Here is a 20,303-nt window from a genome sequence, read left to right on the forward strand (position 1 = left end):
TTTTTTGTATTTATTTCTGAGAGAGAGACAAAGAGAGAGACACAGAGCCAGCACAGAGCCAGACGCAGGGCGTGAACCCACGAACCGTGAGATCATGACCTAAGCTGACGTCGGACACTTAACCGACTGAGCCACCCAGGTGCCCCGAGAAATCAGTTGTATTTCTTTTTTTTTATTTTTTTAATTTTTATTTATTTCTAGAAGAGAGAGAGAGACAGCGTGAGCAGGGGAGGGTCAGAGAGAGAGGGAGATGCAGACTCTGAAATAGGCTCCAGGCTCTGAGCTGGCAGTCAGCACAGAGCCCGAAGCAGGACTCAAACCCACGAACAGAGAGATCATGACCTAAACGAAAGTCGGACGCTTAACCGACTAAGCCACCCAGGCGCCCCTGTTTTTATTTTTTTATTTTTTTAATTTTTATTTATTTCTAGGAGAGAGAGAGAGAGACAGCATGAGCAGGGGAGGGTCAGAGAGAGAGGGAGTGTATTTCTATATACCAATAATGAAGCAGCAGAAAGTCAAGGAATCAATCCCATTTACAATTATATCAAAAACCTATTCCTATATAAAATATCTAGGAATAAATCTAACTAAAGAGGTAAAAGGTCTGTATACAGAAAACTATAGAAAGCTTGTGAAAGAAATGGCAGAAGACACAAAAAAACAGAAAAATATTCCGTGCTCATGGATTGGAGGAACAAATATTATTAAATGTCGATACTACACAAAGCAATCTACATATTCAAAGCAATCCCTATCAAAATAACATAAGAATTCTTGATAAAGCTAGAACAAACAATCCTTAAATTTGTATGGAACCAGAGAAGACCCCAAATAGACAAAGTAAGCCTGAAAAAGAAAACCAAAGCTGGAGCCATCACAATTTCAAACTTTGAGCTTATTACAAAGCTGTAATCATCAAGGCAGTATGGTACTGGCGCAAAAACAGACACTCAGATCAATGGAACAGAATAGAGAACCCAGAAATGGACCCACAAACATATGGCCAACTAATCTTTGACAAATCTGGAGAGAATATCCAGTGGAAAAAAGAGTTTCTTCAGCAAATGGTGTTGGGAAAACTGGACAGAGACATGCAGAAGAATGATCCTGGACCACTTTCTTATAGCATATGCAAAAATAAACTCAAAATGGATGAAAGACCTAAATATAAAACCAGAAACCATCAAAATCATAGAGGAAAAAACAGGCAACAACCTCTTTGACCTTGGCTGCAGCAACTTCTTACTTGACACATCTCCAGAGGGAAAGGAAACAAAAGCAAAAATGAACTTTTGGGACCTCATCAAGATAAAAAGCTCTGCATAGCAAAGGAAACAATCAGCAAAACTAAAAGGCAACCGATGGAATGGGAGAAGATATTTGCAAATGACATATCAGATAAAGGGTTAGTATCCAAAATCTATAAAGAACGTATAAACTCAATACCCATAAAACAAATAATCTAATGAAGAAATGGGCAAAAGACAGGAATAGACGCTTCCAAAGAAGACATCCAGATGGCTAAGAGACACATGAAAAAAATGTTCAACATCACTCAACAACAGAGAAATACAAATCAAAAGTACAATTAAACTAAAACAACTCAGGCAACAACAAATGTTGGTGAGGATGTGGAGAAAGAGGAAGCCTTTGGCACTGCTGGTGGGAATGCAATCTGGTGCAGCCACTGTGGAAAACAGTATGGAGGTTCCTTGAAAAATTAAAAATAGAACTACCCTATGACTCAGCAATTACACTACAAGTAATTATCTAAAGGGTACAGGAGTGATGATCCAAAGGGGCACATGCACCCCAGTGTTTACAGCAGCGCTATCAACAATAGCCAAAGTATGGAAAGAGCCCAAATGCCCATCAACTGATGAATGGATAAAGAAGATGAGGTGTACACACACACACACACACACACACACACTAGAATGTTACTCAGCAATCAAAAAGAATGAAACCTTACTATTTGCAACAATGTGGATAGAACCAGAGTGTATTATGTTGAGTGAAATAAGTCAGTCAGAGAAAGACAAATATCATGTGATTTCACTCACATGGGGAATTTAAGATACAAAACAGATGAGCATAAGGGAAGGGAAGCAAAAATACTATACGAATAGAGAGAAAGACAAACCATAAGAGATTCTGAAACACAGAGAACAAACTGAGGGTTGCTGGCGGGGTGTTGGGTGGGGGGAAGGGCTAAGTGGGTGATGGGCACTAAGGTGGGCACTTGTTGGGATGAGCACTGGGGGTTACATGTAAGTGATGAGTCACTAAATTCTATTCCTGATATTATGACTACACTATATGTTAACTAACTTGGAATTAAATTTTCAAAAAATTTTTAAAAAGAAGGAAAAACATTCTTATTCAATGTACTGGGAACTTGCTTTGAGCCAGGAAATGAGCTTAAGATTCATGAACACCCGTCACTGAACCCTCCTCATGACCAACCACTTGCTGCATTTCATCAGGGCAGGAGGCTGACAGTCCGAAGAGGCAGCCAAGGTGCCCAGGACTGCACAGCAGCTGAGCCCAGAGCTGGGTCCGGGGGGGAGAGCTCATCCCAGGCATCAAGTGCGTATGGCTGTCAGCGGCCAAGGCCTTCCTCTTATTTTCTACACAATTCCTAGCAAGCTCCTTGCAGGAGGGGGCAAGTCTCTGGCTACCCGAGCTGCAGGGCTGGTTAGGGAGCACTCGCCCCCCATCTCACCCAGCTCTGCACGCACGTGGGGAGGACCTGCCGCGACTGCATTCCTTGTTGTGGTTATTGCTGATGCAAATAAGCGCTCGCTTTATTTTATCCATAAATTCCCTTCCTAATAACATAAGGCCTGCCAGGGCCTTGGCCTCATGCCTTATTACACCCCCTGAGGAGTGAGATAATCACCCAGAAATGTACTGCCTGTTGTGCATTTTATTACTTGAATACAAAGCGATTCAATTCAAGGAACACTTAGTTGAAGACAGCAGGAAAAAAATAATAATAATCATATGAAAAGTAATTCTTCCTAATGCTACTGAGCACACTGCAGGGAATAATCCTCTTCCAGCGAGAGAATGGTCTGTGACCCGTCGGGTCTTCTCCGGTTCCAATTTCTACTGACTGCAAGATTGTGCAAGCCAGAGACCTCACCAGCCTCCTCGCAGTGTGGACATTCCAAAGAGCCAGATCTAGGTGGCTCTGACAATGGAGCCTGTTTGGTGTTCAACCTGACCATTCGCGGTATCGGCATTTTCCAAGCAGCTACCCCTCAGCGATTCATTCTTGAGCAAACGCTGCAGGCCACACACAGGTGAGGGTGGAGGGAGGGGAGGGGAAGTGCGAACAGCCCAACCTCTGGCAGTTCACCATCTCGCTCAGGATTTTAGGAAAATGCAGTGTGTTCTTCAAGTCCATGAGCAGGCATACCAACTGCAAGTACAACGGCATTGAGGCAGCACGTAGAAACTTGGCAACTTCCTGTCCTTGAGTTGCTCAGCGTGTGCACTGAATCACTCTTGCTCCAGGATTAGATGAAAGACCTTTTCCAAGAGATGCCAGTGTCAGTTCACGTCAAGGTGGGGGTAGAGCTAGTCCATTTGTAGATTCCTTATGCAGAAATAACATGGTTTTTAATTGTGACTAATACCATCATTTTAAGATGCATTTCTTCTCCATCTTTATTTATTTAGTGCTTATTTATTTTTGAGAGAGAGACAGAGACAGAGTGCAAGCTGGGGAGGGGCAGAGAGAGAGAGGGAGACACAGAACAGAATCTGAAGCAGGCTCCAGGCTCTGAGCTGTCAGCACAGAGCCCGACGCGGGGCTTGAACTTGAGAACTGCAAAATCATGACCTGAGCTGATGTTGGACACTTAACCGACTGAGCCACCCAGGTGCCCCTCTTCTCCATCTTTAAAAATTAGTCCTAAAAGACTGTTAAAGGGGCGTCTGGGTGGCTCAGTTGGTTGAGCACCCAACTCTTGATTTCAGCTCAGGTCATGATCTCATGGTTCATGGGATCAAAGCCCCATGTTGGGCTCTGCCTGGAATTCTCTCTCTCCTTCTCTCTCTGCTCCTTCCCTGCTCATGTGCATGCATGCTCTCTCTCAAAATAAAGAAAAATTAAAAAAAAAAAAAAAGGTTGTCGAAGCAGCCATATAGGTAGCTTGAAACAAGCAGAGGTCCCTGAGCCGACAATATCAGCATCACCTAGAACCTTTCAGAGAGGAATTTTCTCAGGCTCCACCCAGACCAACCAATCAGAAACTCCGGGGGTCAGGCTAACCCACCCATCTGTGTGTTAACAAGCTGAGACCACTGGTGTAGAAGACGCTGAAGCTGATTTATGAGTCTACAGTTTTTGAAGGAGGCTCTGTGAAGTTCCCTGCTTAATAACAAAATGAAGTAAAAACACACACAAACATCATCACCCCGAAGCGATTCGATGGAGACCCACCCAGCAATAACTGAGCACCCAGTTTTCTGGCAATCAGTTAATCCAGAGAGAAAAAACAAATTTACTAATGAGGCCAAGACTGAACTCTCTGGAATTTAAATGTTAGGTTTTTGCCCCATTGAGCCAGGTGTGTGTGTGTGTGTGTGTGTGTGTGCGCGCGCGTGCGCGCGCGTGTGCACTTGCATACATGTATGAGTGGCTTGCATGTTTCTCATAGAAACGAGTAGATGATAAGAAAATCTGTCAATACTCAAGAAGGGACACCTTGCACTGACCACAGACTCCCACAGCTCTGCAACCTACTTCAAAGAACATGTGGAAAATCGAAAGCAAGTCATCTGCATGATAATCTAATCAAATATTAGGATTCCGGGGCTCGTGCTGTCTCCTCCACCCCAGCCGCGTGCTCCCCTCAATATCTTAGACTCAGCTGACAACCCCTTGTCTACTGTTCTAAACATAGGGATTATAAGAATGCAAGCTGATTTACAAATATATTCCAAATGATAGGGTATCGTAAAAAACAATTTAGCCAGTCAACTGAATTCAATTTAGCAGGAAAAATCCGTGGCCGTAAAGTGACCTGCCCCCAGGGCCCGCGGCCCCACATGTCTGAGCCACGGGCTTCCTCCACCAAGGGTCCCCGCTGTCCGTGCTCTCCCCCGATCCCTGCCCAGGCCCCACCTTCCTCCCAAACCTCACTTCAACCAGTACCTCCTCTTGCAGCATGAATTCCAAGCCCTCTCCCACCCCCACTACAAGACACACCCACACAAACTCAGAAATGAACTGAAAATGTAACACAAACCCTTCAACATTAACATGCTTTAACGGAGTAATATAATGATTATAAATACGTTGAAATGTAAAAACGTGTTCAGAACAATGTTAAGAGAAAAAGTACTATGAACACGATATAAAACTGTGCTTTCACAGGGGCACCTGGATGGCTCAGTCGGTTGAGCGTCTGACGCTTGGTTTTGGCTGAGGTCATGATATGGTTCGTGAGTTTGAGGTCCGCATCGGGCTCTGCACTAACAGAACAGAGCCTGCTTGGGATTCTCTCTCTCTCTCTCTCTCTCTCCCCCTTCCCTGCATGCATGTCTGTGCTCGCTCTCTCCAAAATAAATGAATTACAAAAAAAAGAATGAAAAATGTGTTTTTACATGTGGACAGAGTCTACAAGATGTGACAAAAATAGCTATGTTGGCAAGGAGGGGGTCAGTGATCTTTTTTAAGTGTTCTTTAATAAACGTCTGGTAGCATGTTAGAAAGGATGTGCCTACGGGGCCCCCCAGACAGCCCACGGCCTAACTCCTGCCACCTCCCTCTCCCCTCCTGACCTGGGGGTCCCTCTCCTGTCACCCACAGATATGGGTGTGACTGTCACCTCCTGGGAGAGGTCTCCCTGATTACCCATCTGCGTCCTCCTCCACACCCTCTCATCAAAGCCCGTCCTTCCCCTGTGCCGCACTCAGCACCGTTGGGAGTCACACTTATATTTGGGAAATGATAACCTCGATTACAGGCTCCATGAAATACAAAAGGCCTTTTACACCACTGACCCCTCCAGCCACAGGACTGTGGTTCCAGAAGTATTTCTCAAATTAGTGAGTGGAGGATTTTCACAGCCCCGGCATTCAACAGCACCCTCCTCCCGACACAAACTGATATGCACACACATGCACACACACACACACACGTACATGCACACATGCACATGTGTGCACACACATGCACATATGCACATGCACACGGGCACACACGCACACGTGCATACACACTTCCCACTCTGGACCCTGTTGCGGGCCATCACCCTCCTTCCCACCACCCAGTACAGCACTTTCAGTATCACCCACAGTCTCTCACTCCGGGCCCCTCCCCTGGGCGCCGGTGACCCGTGTCAAAAAGGTCTCAATTAACACCTGAGACCCTTAGGATTAACCTCTACCCCCGTCTCCGTTCCCCGTGAGCCTCTTCACTTCAGGACAGCAGGGGTCACGTCTGATTACGGTGTGCGTGTGTGCAACACAGTGAACGTCAGGCGCATGTTAGGCGCAAGTGGACACAGTGCTGAGGTGCCAACGCCCTGCTGCTCCCGGACACGGACCCTCAGGGAAGAGCTGCTCCCGTCCTGCCTGTAAGGCGCTTTCTCCATCACAGACCCCGAAGTCTGATTCCGGGCGGTGTCTCAGAAATCCTCTCTCACCTAACGGCCGTTCTCGGACTCCCCAGCCCCTGACACAGCGACACAGCCACGGTAGAAGGCCGCAGCCGCGCCGCGTCCGAAGACCGGCCGGCACGTTGGCTGTTTTGACAGCGCTGCCAGCGAGCAAGGCCTCCGATGCTGGTCTCCCCGCGCGAGCTCGGCGGGGAAAGTTTTGCTTCTGCCGCCACCTATGGGGGGAACTGAGCGTGTGGCCACGAGCAAACCTGCGCCCCGGCACTGCAGCAACACAGGCTCCATGGCTTTCCCAGGGCCTCAGCCTCGCCAGATATTTGAAGTCATGCTGAGCTCCCAGTTAAGGGCACTCAGCTTTAATATGGATAAGCTGAGGGGCACCTGGGGGGCTCCGTAGGTTAAGCGTCTGACTTCAGCTCAGGCCATGATCTCACAGCTCGAGAGTTGGAGCCCTGCGTCCGGCCCTGTGCTGACAGCTCAGACAGAGCCTGGAGCCTGTTTGGGATTCGGTGTCTCCCTCTCTCTCTGGCCCTCCCGAGCTCATGCTCTGTCTCTGTCTCTCAACAATAATTAAACACTAGAAAAAATGTTTTAAACTAAAAATAAAATGGATAAGCTGATACTTGTTGATATGATAAATGTGTAAGTCCCTAGACAAATTGGACACAAAAATCGGCATTTAGTATGTGCCTGCTGCATGCATGACTGGCCCCAACCAGACAGGAGTGATAACAGTATCAGCAGCAGCCTGTAAAACTCCTTTCTCTGGAAGCCTTCTGCCTGGGGTGGCGCTGTGAGCTCACCGCCGCCCCACACCCGAGCGGGGTCTCACCTGGCCTTGGACCTGTCGCAGGACTTGCTGCCGTTGACTGCAGCAATGGCTGTCTGGGTGCTATTTCGTCTCATTGCCTTAGAAATTAACTACTTCGGAATCTGTGGATTCTGAAAAAGAAGACGGCAAGGAGTCAGCACGGGCTGGCGGGCAGACTTTCTCGTTCACCTTATCAAGCCGCCAGAATGGAGCCAGTGGGTCCGGAAGGTCATCAGCTGATCTCGCAGGTTACTGGAGAACAGTGTCGAAAGCCTCAGGCAGGTCCCCCACGTGACTTCATACTAAACTGCAGGTTTCGGGGGGGGAGTGGGGGGGGTATCTTATGTCAACACTGTATCACTAATCTGCCTGTGTCCAGATCGCACACCCACGCCACACACATCACAATCACGCACCCTCTGGTTTCCTCAAAGCCGCCAGAATAAACATTTTAAATGTTCTCATGTTTCTTCCTTGTTTTAAAACCTCCCAACTGCTGCTGGGGTACTGGGGTGGCTCAGTCAGTTAAGCATTCGACTCTTGGTTTTGGCGCGGGTCATGGTCTCCCGGTTCGTGAGTTCGAGCCCCTCATCGGGCTCTGCGCCGACAGCAAGAAGCCTGGAGTCTCTCTGTCTCTGCCACGCCCCCACTCATGCTCACTTGCTCTCTCTCTCTCTCTCCCTCTCTTAAAATAAATAAAAGTTAAAAAAACAACAGCATCTGCTTCCTACTGTCCTTAGGATTAAAACCAAGCCCTTAATGGTGTCACAAGGCTCTGCGGGTCAGCCCTGGCCTGCTTCTCCATCGGTCTCCCTCTCCCCAGGCCCCGGAGCCTCAGCCACAGAGGCCCTTGGCCGTCCGTCTGATGTGGCCTTCCTGCACAGAAGCTCTGTTTTCAGAGCCACAGCCCCCTCACCTAGACCACCCATCCGTCAGGTCTGCCTCATGCTCTCCTCCTCCCGAAGATCAGTGGTTCTTAAACTCCAGTGTCCATCACAACCGCTCGGAGGGCTTGTTAGGAACCGATCTCTGGGCCCAGCTCCAGACCCTGATCCTAGCTCTAGATCCTGGGGAGGGTGGGGCCTGAGAAGTCGCCTCGATGGAAAGTTCCCAGGGGATACCGCTGCTGCCCAAGACCACGGCCACAGGTGCAGCCTTCCTTGGCACCCCCACACTAGGCCCCGCCCCCACGACACACTTGCATCACCACTTCTGCTGTCCTTCATAGCCCTCAGCCCTGTGTGTCATGACTTGGTAGGAGTATTCAGGTAATGCTTGCCTCGTAGACTAAGTTCCAAAAAAAGCAAGGGCCGGGTCAATTTGTGTAATCAGTACAGCCCCAAGTCCTGGGCTACTGACTAGCGTTCAAGGGTGTTCAGACTCATCGAATGAAAGAATGAATTTGCTTCCACTCCTGAACCTTGGTAAGTTAAGGCAGAAATCCCTGCCTTTGACCTTGGCCTCCTGCTCTCTGTCTAAGCAGTTGGCGAGGACTGTCAAGTTCACCTGCAAAACACTCATCAGTCTATTCCTTGCCCCACTCCATCCCTGATATCACTGCCCCGTTCATCCCCCCTCATCTGGGTTACAGAAATAGCCCCGCACATCGCTTCCAGATCCCACCTTCTCCCTCCAGCCCTTCTCCTGTGTGGCCAGGATTTTTCTTTCTAACACACGGATATAGTTGTGTGTGACTCCCTGGCTTAAAAACGTGTAATGTGAAACTCTACATGTGTTAGAATCTCATAGAACATGTCAAACTAATGAGACCGGAATACAGTCTGTAGTTTAGTCACTAGTACAGTCCCAGTGGCTGATTTCATCCCCGTATGACGGTTATTTGGGAAGGGGTCATCACGGTGCGGTGTGGGGGGGTGGCTCTGGGATGCACAGAGGAACTCTCTGTACTGACTCTGTAACAGATTTGGGAGTCTAAAATTATTAAGTTTAAAAAAGAAAAAAACAACAACCTAGACTGCTTCTCCAGGGTATCGGGACTGAAGCCAAACTGCTAACTAACTGTGGGGGACAGGACCCGCCATTAATAACCCGTCCCCCAGCCACGGCAGGTCCCAGCACGCCCCGCGGACGGCACTGTCACACAGCCTTCCGAACGTGCTGTGTCGTTCCCCACCTCTGAGGAGGACACACACGCTTTGGCTACGATTTCCTTCCACCCCTCCTGCCTGCACGCTGCAATTCGTCTTTCAAGATTGGGGGTGCAGCCCCTCCTTCGTGAGGCCTTCCTTCCTATCTTCCTTAAACAAAACTAATCGTGCTTTTATGGAGAATCTGGTCTCATAGTTTTGTTTTGCCAATTGCTTTATTTAATAGAGGACAGGGGCGCCTGGGTGGCTCAGCCAGTCAAGTGTCAGACTCTTGATTTCAGATCAGATCATGGTCTCACGGTTCATGGGATTGAGCCCCACTTCGGGCTCTGCACCGGCAGCATGGAGACTACTTAGGATTCTCTCTCTCTCCCTCTCTCTCTCTCTGCCTCTCCCCGACTCGTGCTCTCTCTGTCTCTGTCTCTCTCTCAAAATAAATAAACTTTAAATAAAAATAAAGAAAAAGACAAAAAGGTAAAGGCACCGTAATTCCATTCCTTTGCTGTGGGGCCAGGTGGGACCACTAGTATAAAGTGAAAGTATGACTTTCCAGGCCATCACTCTAGCCCTAACTCTACGTTCACTCTAATCCTCTGCTTCAGGAATTTTTTGCGGGCTGTTTACCTGTGGCCCCTGCAGGTCAGTGAGCCCCTCCAGCGGAGGGATTGGCTGATCTCCCCGCCTCACACCGGCGCCTACACAGCGAGCTTTGTTCCGATGTAGCACAGTGGACACCTACCACCGTGAGGGCAAGAAAGCTAAGCTAACTTGACCCTTGACTCTGAAAGCTAAGCAGGGCCCAGAGTCTTAGCGTGGCGCTCTGATGAGTCCTGTGTCGGTCATCTCTGACTTCACATCACCCTCAGTTTGGGTTCTCTAAACAGAGAACTCTGAGGCATTAATTAATTCCTTCAGAACGCAGTGAGGCAGAGATTAAGAAGCCATAGGAAACCGATGCCCCCACACGAGCACCAAGTCACTGGCCATCAAATACACTTCTGACCACACGCAAACACAATCAGAGGGCTGTTCCACTGATACGTGTGTTTATATGCCGGATAAGTATTAATGTCCACTTTGTAACAGATGCTATTTATATCAGAATCATAACAAAAGTGCCATCCATCTGCCTTGGCACCCAGAGAAAACATAATTCAACACAAGAGTGAGAAAGAACTGTGCACAGCCAAACAGAAATGGCATCAGAAGCAAAAACTGTTGGAACTGGTATCATGGGGAGGGGGGGCGGGAGGGAGACTGTCACTTGGAAAAAGTTGCAAGCGACACAAAAGATTTTGGCAGTTAAATCCGAATACTTGAGAAAAAAAATCTTCTCCTTGTCTAACCTGATTATCATATGGATGCTTTATTGTATTTTGGAACACATACCCTAGAAAGTTCCCTTTTTAGCCTTCCACACACTCACTCGGTCATTTACTGAGCGTCTATACTTTTGGACGATGGGAAGAACAAAGAGTTTAGAGTCAAGAAGACTTAGGGTCAAATTGGTTCCACTATCTACCATCCAACTTGCAATTTAATTAACCTCTTCCTGACCCAGTTTCCTCAGCTGAAAAATGAAAGTAACGCTTCTCTTTAAAGCAAGTATTCTTTTTTTTCCTAAATTTTGTAATGTTTATTTATTTTTGAGAGGGAGAATGAGCAGGGAAGGGGCGGGGGGGTGCGGGAGGGGCAGAGGATCTGAAGCAGGCTCTGGGCTCTGAGCTGTCAGCACAGATCCTGACGCGGGGCTCAAACCCACGAACTGCAAGATCATGACCTGAGCTAAAAAGTAGGATGCTTAACCGCCTTAGCCACATAGGCACCCCTTTAAAGCAGGTATTCTTCACCTAGAATCTAGGGAAGTGGTCCACCTGTGGGCTTTGGTAGATCTTCAAACCCTCAGGGGTTAAATGTAAAAGTGTTACGAGATGATTTTTCTAAGGGGATATATTACTTTCACCAGCTTCTTAAAGGGCAAGTGAACCAAAAATGCTTAAGTGCCATGGCCCTACAGGCTGTGGAAGCGTCAGGGGAAACATATCTAAAGCACCTGACACACAGTAGGTTGTGTTCACTATTTGGTAGCTGCTATTATTTTCAGGTCTCGGGAACATACAGAAGCCTTGATCGTAGAGGGCACAGGGCGGAAATGTACAGAGTTACCATGTAAGGCGTTGAGTGTCCTCTCAGGGCTTTATAAAACCACAAAGGAGGGTAAACCAAAGTCAGTCCAGGAAAAAACCCCAGTAGTAGCCAGTGACAGGGCGGAGGCACCGAGGGTTATCAGGACAGTGACATGACCATCACCACAGAGTCCTTGATGCCTAGACAGGCCCCGGCTTATGGCAGGTGCTGAATGAATAACTCTTATGTAAATGAGCAAGCAAAGACTGGAACCACCCCAGGGGACCGGACAGCAGCATTTACCAAGTCCGGGCAGGGGGAGAAATTCAGAAGGTGTTACTTCTGAGTTCTATTCTGTTACTGTTACTGTTCAGAGTTCTTTCATTTCAAATATTCCACACAAACGTGACAGTCCCTACTCTGTCCCTAGCGGGTTAGGACCCCGAGCCTGCACCTGAGCCATCTGGTAGTAATCGAGCCCTGCCCAGGTTCTGCGATGAAGACCTTCATGGTAGAAAAGCTTTAGTTTTTCAGAGGAATTAAAATGCTCTCTTTGGACAAAATGAATTCAATTTCTCTCTCTTTTTTTATTTTCTTATTTCTTGAGTCGACAAGAAGCTCACAACTAAATCTGCTTTCAAAAAGCCCAACTATATTAAGCAGTATGGACAAACAGAGTATTTTCTCTCCTCTGGATATTATTTTCCTATTCTACTTGCATTCCTCATGATTCTGACTTATGTGTTTTTTATTTTACTGTATTATATGTATTCTTACGACTCATCTCAAAGCCTGAGGGGTCGCATGGAGTCTATCAGTATTTGAGTGCTAGAGCACTGGTCAGGCACACAGAGTTCCTACCGTCTGGCAATCCTGGAGTAGAGGGCACGCTCTACCATTCATGGGCCTGGAAGCCCCTTAACTTCCTTGAGTCCCTGCTGCGTTATCTATAAAATGGGAAAAGTTAGCTATGCCTTTTTGTAAGCACGTGGTAAGAACTAAATTTAAAAATGGACGTGAGGCCCCCCGGCTGTGCCTGGAACACAGTTAAGTGCTCCGTAAGTATTCACCAGGAGTACTAATACTTTAGGACCAGTAGTAGGAGAAGTCATAAAACTCCAGGGGCGCCCACGTGGCTCAGTCGGTTAAGCACCTGACTCTTGATTTCGGCTCAGGTCATGATCTCACAGTTCATGGGATGGAGCCCCGCATCAGGCTGACACCATGGAGCCTGCTTGAGATTCTATCTCTCTGTCTCTCTCTGCCCATCTCCCCCCCCCACCAAAAAAATAAATAAACTTTTTTTAAAAGGCATAAAACTGCAAATAAATGGAGAGAAAAAACAACAGTAGTACCCAAAACAACGCCAACAAAAAAAAAAAAGAGAGAGCAGTAAAAGGTTAAAACCAAGAGAAGAAAAAGTGGAAAGTGAAGCTCTTTAGACCTGGAAATATAATATATTTATATGTTACTTCTATTCCCAGACTTTTCTCAAACAGATCCCTTTCCTTGAGGACTCCTCTTCCAAATGGCGTGGATATCCTGGATAGCATCTTGCTGAAGGTGAGTTAATATTGAAAAATTGCAAGAATCCCACCTCTATGAGCCTACACTTAAATATACTTCACCAAAAGGCCAACTCACTCGTGGTGTTTAAAGGAAGAAAGCAACCAACTGTTAGCTCCTGGTCTCACATTTTCCCATGTTCGTCATACAGCCTGCTTTCCCATCCTGGCAGGCTCTGGGGCCATCCAGGAAGACCTCCAGTGACCCTCAGCGCCTGCCAACCTTACACATCCACTTTCAATACACACCTGCCAAGAAGCCTTATTAAAGCAACTGTCTTGTCAACAGCCAGGGGCCGCCCAGTGGCTTCCCGCGCTGGGTGGGCACCAGATCACGAAACATCTTCCTGGAGCCAGTTCTGTGTCCATGTGCCGGTCAGCTGCCAGAGATCTCTGTGCATGGGGCAGGGGTGAATGGCTGGAAAAGGGGCAGGGGAGAGGCCAAAGTCAGAGAGCAAATTTCAAGTCTCAAGCGAGTATTTCTTGACAAATTTCTGCAAGTGCCAGAAAGAAGAGGCAAAGGAAAGCACAAGCAATGAAAATAACACCCTTTGTCCTCAAGGAGATCGCAGTGAGGTTGACTGGGAAGCAAATATGTTCACAGATAATCCCAGGGGTCATGCCTGATTCAGTTTCGAACCTCACAACCTCCCCCCCCCACCAACTTAGCCAAGTCAATGTTTGTTGAATGGAAGAAAAAAAAAAAGAAAGAGATGAAGGGACTACGGTATGTGAAAGTCGAATTTATTTACAGCATCTCTGAAAGTCCATCCATTTAGGGGCACACAGGACTCGAGAAACAGTATTAAGCGACTCTCTTTGAAAGTCAAGTAAGAGTCCTCTCAACAGGGTAAGGCATTCTGAGAGGCAAAGAGTTTTCAGGAGGGAAGGAAAGGAAAGATGGAGAAGGAGAAGCAAAGGATAGGGGTGCCTCAGCCAATGATCTTAAGCATGCTCTTTGCAACAGAACGTTTCACAAAGTGCTTTCTGGACAAAATTTCTGAGGGAGGTAAGGATAACTGTGTGTGGTCTGAAGACGAAAGAATGTCCTAGGAAGAGGTTTATTGGTTTGTTTTTGTTTTTGTTTTTTTAAACACGAGGCAAGTGCTGGGTTTGAATTCTGGCTCTGCATCTTCCCAGTTGTGTAAGTTTGGACGATCCCCTTCGCTCCACACGGTTCAAGTCGCCCTCTACAGGGGGGAGTTAATGACACTCAAGATCGCTGGGCGGACAAATGGCGTAAGGGACATGAAACGTTCTGTAAACCGGAGTAATTGAAGGCAGTGCCACACATTTCCCGTGTGACCCTCACAAATCCGGGGAGGAAGATGTCACCACCTTCCACAATGTGGTACGTCTTCCCCAAATACGATGTCAGCCCCCGGGGAGAGGACCGCACCTGTCACCGCAGCAGCGCCAGGGCCCACGACGGCGGCTGACACACGTGCTGAATGGGTAAGCGAGTTACCAACCCAAGGTCACGTTTGCGGGAGGGAGGCTCCGCATCTCGGAGGTGGAGGTGGGCAGCTGCCGCCTCAGGACGTTGGGACCCTCGGAGCCGCCCGCCCCGGCCCTCCTCTTGCCCTCTGCTCGCGCGCAGGGCCCGAGCCCCGTGGCCGCGCCGCCTTACCCGAGTCCCCTTCTGGATTCTCCGCCTCGCGGGGCCACAGCAGAGCGCCGGGACCCCGGGCCGCTCTGTCACAGAAGCCCAGCCCACACGCCTTCTCTAGGACGCTGTTGCCCGAGCAACGAGGGCACTCGCTGATTGGAAAATGAGTCCGCGCACCCGGCAAGGAGAGGGACTCCGATTGGCTACGTCGGAGTGAGGGGCGTGACCAGCTCTGCCCGCTGCTCCGCCCCCGCGGGAGGAACTTCCGCCGGAAGCCCGAGTTCTAGGCGCGGGAACCCGAGGAGCGCTGGGGCGGCGGGTGTCGTGGAAAGAGGTTTCTGTGACGCGGCCTTCGCGCGAGCTGGCGGTCGGACTGGTCCCTCGGAACCAGTTCGAAGCGCGTGTCCAGAGCGAAAGCCGGCCCCTCACGAGAAGCCTAGCGTAGCCGCGCGGGGAGGGAGGGGTGTCTGTGCGCCGCATCGGGCACGTGCTGCCGCCTTGCTCAGAGGCAGTGCGCATGTGTGGTTGTGCCCTGAGGCTCCCCGCCCCCCCCCCCCAGGAGCCCGAGGGCAGCGAGGAGGCGGCGCCAGCTTGCCCTCCCTACGCATTCCCCGCCCCCGGGCAGTGCTACCGGCACAGTCCCCCTGATTACTTACAGTTTAGGGGTAGGAAGCCGAGACGGGGAGGGGTCTTCGGTCCCAGGACACGCAGCTGGTCCATAGCAGAACCAGAGATGGAACCAAGGCAGGCTAGGCCCGGCTCTCCGTTGTCGGGGAGAAGGGACCAGAGTGGCAGCCTTGCTGAGAATCCCCTGCACCCGTTTCCGGCGGCGGCCAAGCGATCCTCTGCGCCCAAGGTCATCGGCAACCTGACCGCACATCACGCGGAAGCTGGTCTTCCTTCTCACAGAGACGTACTGCGGTCTTCTCTTGCTCAGACCTCCCGCACCCTCCCTCCCCATGCGGGGCGCGTGGCCTCACCGCCAGCCCCCTCGAATCCGTTTGAGTGGAGCACACCGTTGTCTCTTAGACGCACGCCTCTTCTGCTCTGGTTCCAAAGGAGGCCAGCCCTCCCCCACCCCCAACGGCCTTCTCAGGGACTTCATTGCTGAGGTCAGCCAGTGCTCAGAGTGTGCCCTGGGAACCCCTGGGGTGGGGGTGGGGGGTCCTGAGAGCCTTTCAGGGAGTCCATAATCGTCAAAACTGTTTCCATAGCAATACGAAGATGTGACTTGCTTTTTCACACGTGAGTGTGGTAGGGTTTTCTAGAAGCTACACGATGTGTGACATTGCAACAGATTGAATGCAAAGGGAGATGGGAGAATCCAGCTGTCTTCTATTAAGTCCGACATTAAAGAGATTTGCAAAAATATAAAGCCGCCTCTCTTCACAAACTGTTTTTGTTTTGGAAAGCATACTAATTTTTCATAAAAAGTGTTCCTATGTAATGGGTTTCTTACTATTTTAAATGAATTAGTAAACAAATACTTAAAATCCGTATCTGTTTCGCCTTCTGATATGGTAAATATTGATAGAACTGACAAAAACCAAAGCTCTTTGGGATCTTAAGTACTTTCAAGAGTGTAAATAGATCTGAGGTCAAGGTGTTTGGTCCTAAGACCACAAAGGCTTACTTAGGTCATGGCCTCTCTCCCATAAAGGCCAAAAGTCTGATTCCTCCTCTCTTCCTCCCTGCCTCCCCCCACCTCTTTCCCTCATAAAATGTGTTCTAGTATCTCACATCTTTAAAAAAAAAAAAGATTATCTTCTAGTTTCTACCCCATCTCTCCGGAGAGTTGTCTGTACACACTGACTCCCAGTTGCTATTCACTTGATCAGTCTTACCAGAGGCATAGCTGGTCAATTTTCATGAATATTCCATCTGTCCCTGACTTTGCCTTGTCCTCTCAGGAGCATTTAGCACAGTTGATCACCTTTCTACCTGAAACACATTCCTATTGTCCCTCTAAAGCCATACAATCCTAGTTGTGTCCTAAACCACCACCTACTCAGTTCTCAGGCCCCACTGGTGATTTCTTCCCCCTCTGCAACACCTTTGGACCTTAGGGTCCCTCTGGCTCTGACCTAGGTGGTGCTCTCACACTCATTGCCAGCGGTGACCCCTCCACTAGTGTGTATCTGAGACTCCTTGGACTTCAGCCATCCACACAGCCCCTGATCCTCTGGCCTCCCCGACTCTGACCAGTGTCAGTAAACGGCACCTCTCAAAGCAGGAAACCCTGTCTTCCCTTGATGATCATTGTCTCACCCCCCACATCTAGTCCTTCAGCAAAGTCCTCTTGGCTCCATTGCCTGAATATATACACTGTGATCTCACTCCCCCGGTCTCACCAGCCTCACCAGCACCACCTGCCTTAGGAGGAGAAAACGTAGACAGAGCCTTTACTGTGGTTCCCAAGGGAAAGGCAAGGCAGGCTCAGCAGGCTTAGCACTGGCTACTTGGAGTAATTTTGGCAGGATCTTTACTATCTGTAGAAATTGACTAACCTTGGGAGGGACAGTCACTCCAGTGTGAGCAAGGCCCCAAGACGGCAAAGCATCAGGAAACAGAAAATTTTTAAAAACGGGAAAAAAGCATGTTTAACCATTCATCGGCTGATGGGCACAAGGGTTCTTTCTTTTCACTGCAATCAATAATGCTGCTATGAACACTGGCATATGAGTATCTGAGTCCCTCTTTTCAGTTTTTGGGGCTGTACTTCTCAGAGTGGAATTCCTGGCTTACGTGGAAATCTAAGCTTAACTTTTATAGGAATCACTAAATTTTTTCCACAGCGGCTACAGCATTCGACATTCCCAACAGCAGCTTACAAGGATTACAATTTCTCACATCCTCACCAACATTTGCTGTTTTCTGCTTTGGGGGTTTGGTTTTATTATGATTACAGCCATCCTAGGAGTGTGAAGTGGTATCTCACTGTGGTTTTGACTTGCATTTCCCTAACGACTACTGATGTTGACCATCTTTTCATGTGCTCATTGGCCATTTGAAGGTCTTCTTTGTAGAAATGTTTTTTCAAGTCCTTGACATATTTTTAATTAGGTTGTCTTTATATTGAGTTCTGGGAGTTTTTTATGTGTTCCGGATATTAAACCCTTATCAGCTGTGTCATTTGTAAATATTTTCTCCCATTCTAAGGGTTTTCTTTTCAATCTCTTGATAGGGTCTTTTCATGCACAGAAGTCTGTAACTGTATTGATTTTTTGAATTCTCCTTCTAATTGGGTAATGTTAGCATATAGGAAGATCGTTGCCTCTCTGTATGCGGACTTTTTATCCAGTGACTCTCGTGTATCAGTTCTAACTAATACTAAGCATCTTTTGTATTTTCAGCTTGCACAGAATTGTGTGTGACCTGCAAATGAATTTTATTTTTTGCTTTTCTCATCCTTATCTTTTAGATTTGTTTTCTTTCTTTCTTTTATATATGTATATATACTTATATATATATAAATTTTTTATATATAAAATATATATCTTTCTCATATATATATATATATAGAGAGAGAGAGAGAGAGAGAGACAGAGCATGAGCAGAGGAGGGGCAGAGAGAGAGGGAGACACAGAATCTGAAGCAGGCTCCAGGCTCCGAACTGTCAGCACAGAGCCCGATGCGGGGCTCGAACCCACAAACCGTGAGATCATGACCTGAGCCGAAGTCGGACGCTCAACCGACTGAGCCACCGAGGCGCCCCTAGATTTGTTTTCTTGATGATGGCCCTCACTAGGCTCTCCAGCATAGTGATAAATAGGAGCGGTGATTGCAGTAAACTCTGTCTGATGAACATGCTTCCAGTGTTTCCCCACAGAACATGCTGTTTGCTTTGGGGTTTTGTTTGCAGATTAAGATTGGATTTTAAAAGTTTCCTCCTAGTTCTGGTTCACAGAGAATTTTTATTAGGTGTTGAGTTTTGCCAAACTTTTTTCTACATTTATTGAAATGATCCTATGTCTTTTCTCCTTTATTCTGTTAATGTGATAAATTTTTTTGATTATTTAAAAAAAATTTTTTATTTTATCTTTCTTTAATTTTTTTGAATGTTTTATTTATTTCTGAGAGAGAGAGAGCAGGGAAGGGTCAGTGAGAGAGGGACACACAGAATCTGAAGCAGGCTCCAGGCTCCAAGCTAGCTGTCAGCACAGAGCCCGACTCCGGGGCTCGAACCCACTAACTGTGAGATCATGACCTGAGCTGTAGTCGGACGTTTAACTGACAGAGCCACCCAGGTTCCCCTATTTTTAAAAATTTGTTAATGTTTATTTTTTAATTAGCATTCAATTCAAAATCTTGCTTGAATTTCCATTGTGATGTCTCTCTTGACCTATGGTAGTACAGAGCTATATTAAATTACAGACATCTGGGCATTTTCTAGCTGTATTTTTGTTATTGATTTCCAGCTTAATTCCACTGTGGTCCAAGAACACAAAGGTAAGATTTGGGTTTATTGAAATTGTTTGGAAAAAAAAAAAGAAATTGTTTGAGACTGACTTTCTGGCTCACCATATGACCAATTGCGATGAATGTTCTATGTGTACTTGTCTAGTGAAGTTGTTGGGTTTTTTTTTCTTTTAATCTTTTTAAAAAATATCCTTTCCTGTCTAATTATTTTTGAGAGAGACAGAGGTAGAGTGTGATCAAGGGAGGGGCAGAGAGAGAAGGAGACACAGAATTGAAAGGAGGCTCCAGGCTCTGAGCTGTCAGCACAGAACCTGATGCGGGGCTCGAACCCACGAACCGTGAGATCGTGACCTGAGCCGAAGCTGGACCCTTAACCGACTGAGCCACCCCAGCACCCCCATTCACCTTCACTTTTGAAGGATATTTTTCCTGATTGTAGATCTCTAGGTTGGCGGTTGTTTTTGTTCAACTCCTTAAAGATGCCATTTAGCCATATGCTGGTTTCCGTCATTCCTGCTGTAAGGTGTTCGGTCTGTGCAACTGTTAGTCTTTAGAAAGTCCTGTGTCTTTCTTCTCTCCAGAAATTGGTAAGATGTACCTAAGGGTGGTTTTCTTGCTCTTTGTCCTGCTAGGGTTTTGTAACGAATCCTGAATTTGTGTCTGAATGTCTTTCATCAGTCTTGGAAAATTCTCAGCCAGTATCTCTTCAGATACTGTTCTGCCCCTTTTTCGCTTCTCTGTCTGTGACTATGAGCCACAAACACCTACCCGCATAGCACCAGGACGATTAGTTTTTAAACATATATTCTATGGTTCTTTATAATCTCCAGGATTATCTCACTGTGCTGTTTTGTAAAGTACACTTTAGAAGGCCTATTTGAAATAGCATCTAACATGCCCAACACCAAAAAAATGTAGTGACATAGCCTAGGAACTTACTAAATCTGTGTTAAATTTCTCTTTCTCTCTCCCTCTCCAATTCCGTCAGGTGTCTGCCTGTTCAAAACCAGCAATAGTTGAGGCAGG

General features: G+C 47.5%; 1 protein-coding gene across 5 annotated transcripts in view; it reads right to left on the minus strand.

Moving 5' to 3' along the window:
* Positions 1 to 14,966, minus strand: part of EFCAB6 (EF-hand calcium binding domain 6) — a 239,900-nt gene extending 224,934 nt beyond the window's left edge. For 3 of the 5 annotated variants that reach the window (XM_039236383.1, XM_039236420.1, XM_039236415.1), the window contains exons 1-3: positions 14,880 to 14,966; positions 13,499 to 13,667; positions 7,471 to 7,580 (exon numbers count right to left, since the gene is read on the minus strand). In XM_039236383.1, coding sequence (XP_039092314.1) covers positions 7,471 to 7,544 — 74 coding nt within the window. In that variant the 5' untranslated portion in view covers positions 7,545 to 7,580; positions 13,499 to 13,667; positions 14,880 to 14,966. The other 2 variants (XM_039236388.1, XM_039236406.1) reach the window with 2 other exon arrangements.
* Positions 14,967 to 20,303: the final 5,337 nt, after the last annotated feature.

The sequence above is a fragment of the Hyaena hyaena genome, unplaced genomic scaffold (assembly GCF_003009895.1).
Source record: "Hyaena hyaena isolate Hyena2069 unplaced genomic scaffold, ASM300989v1 scaffold_4, whole genome shotgun sequence".
In the NCBI taxonomy this organism is placed as follows: Eukaryota; Metazoa; Chordata; class Mammalia; order Carnivora; family Hyaenidae; genus Hyaena; species Hyaena hyaena.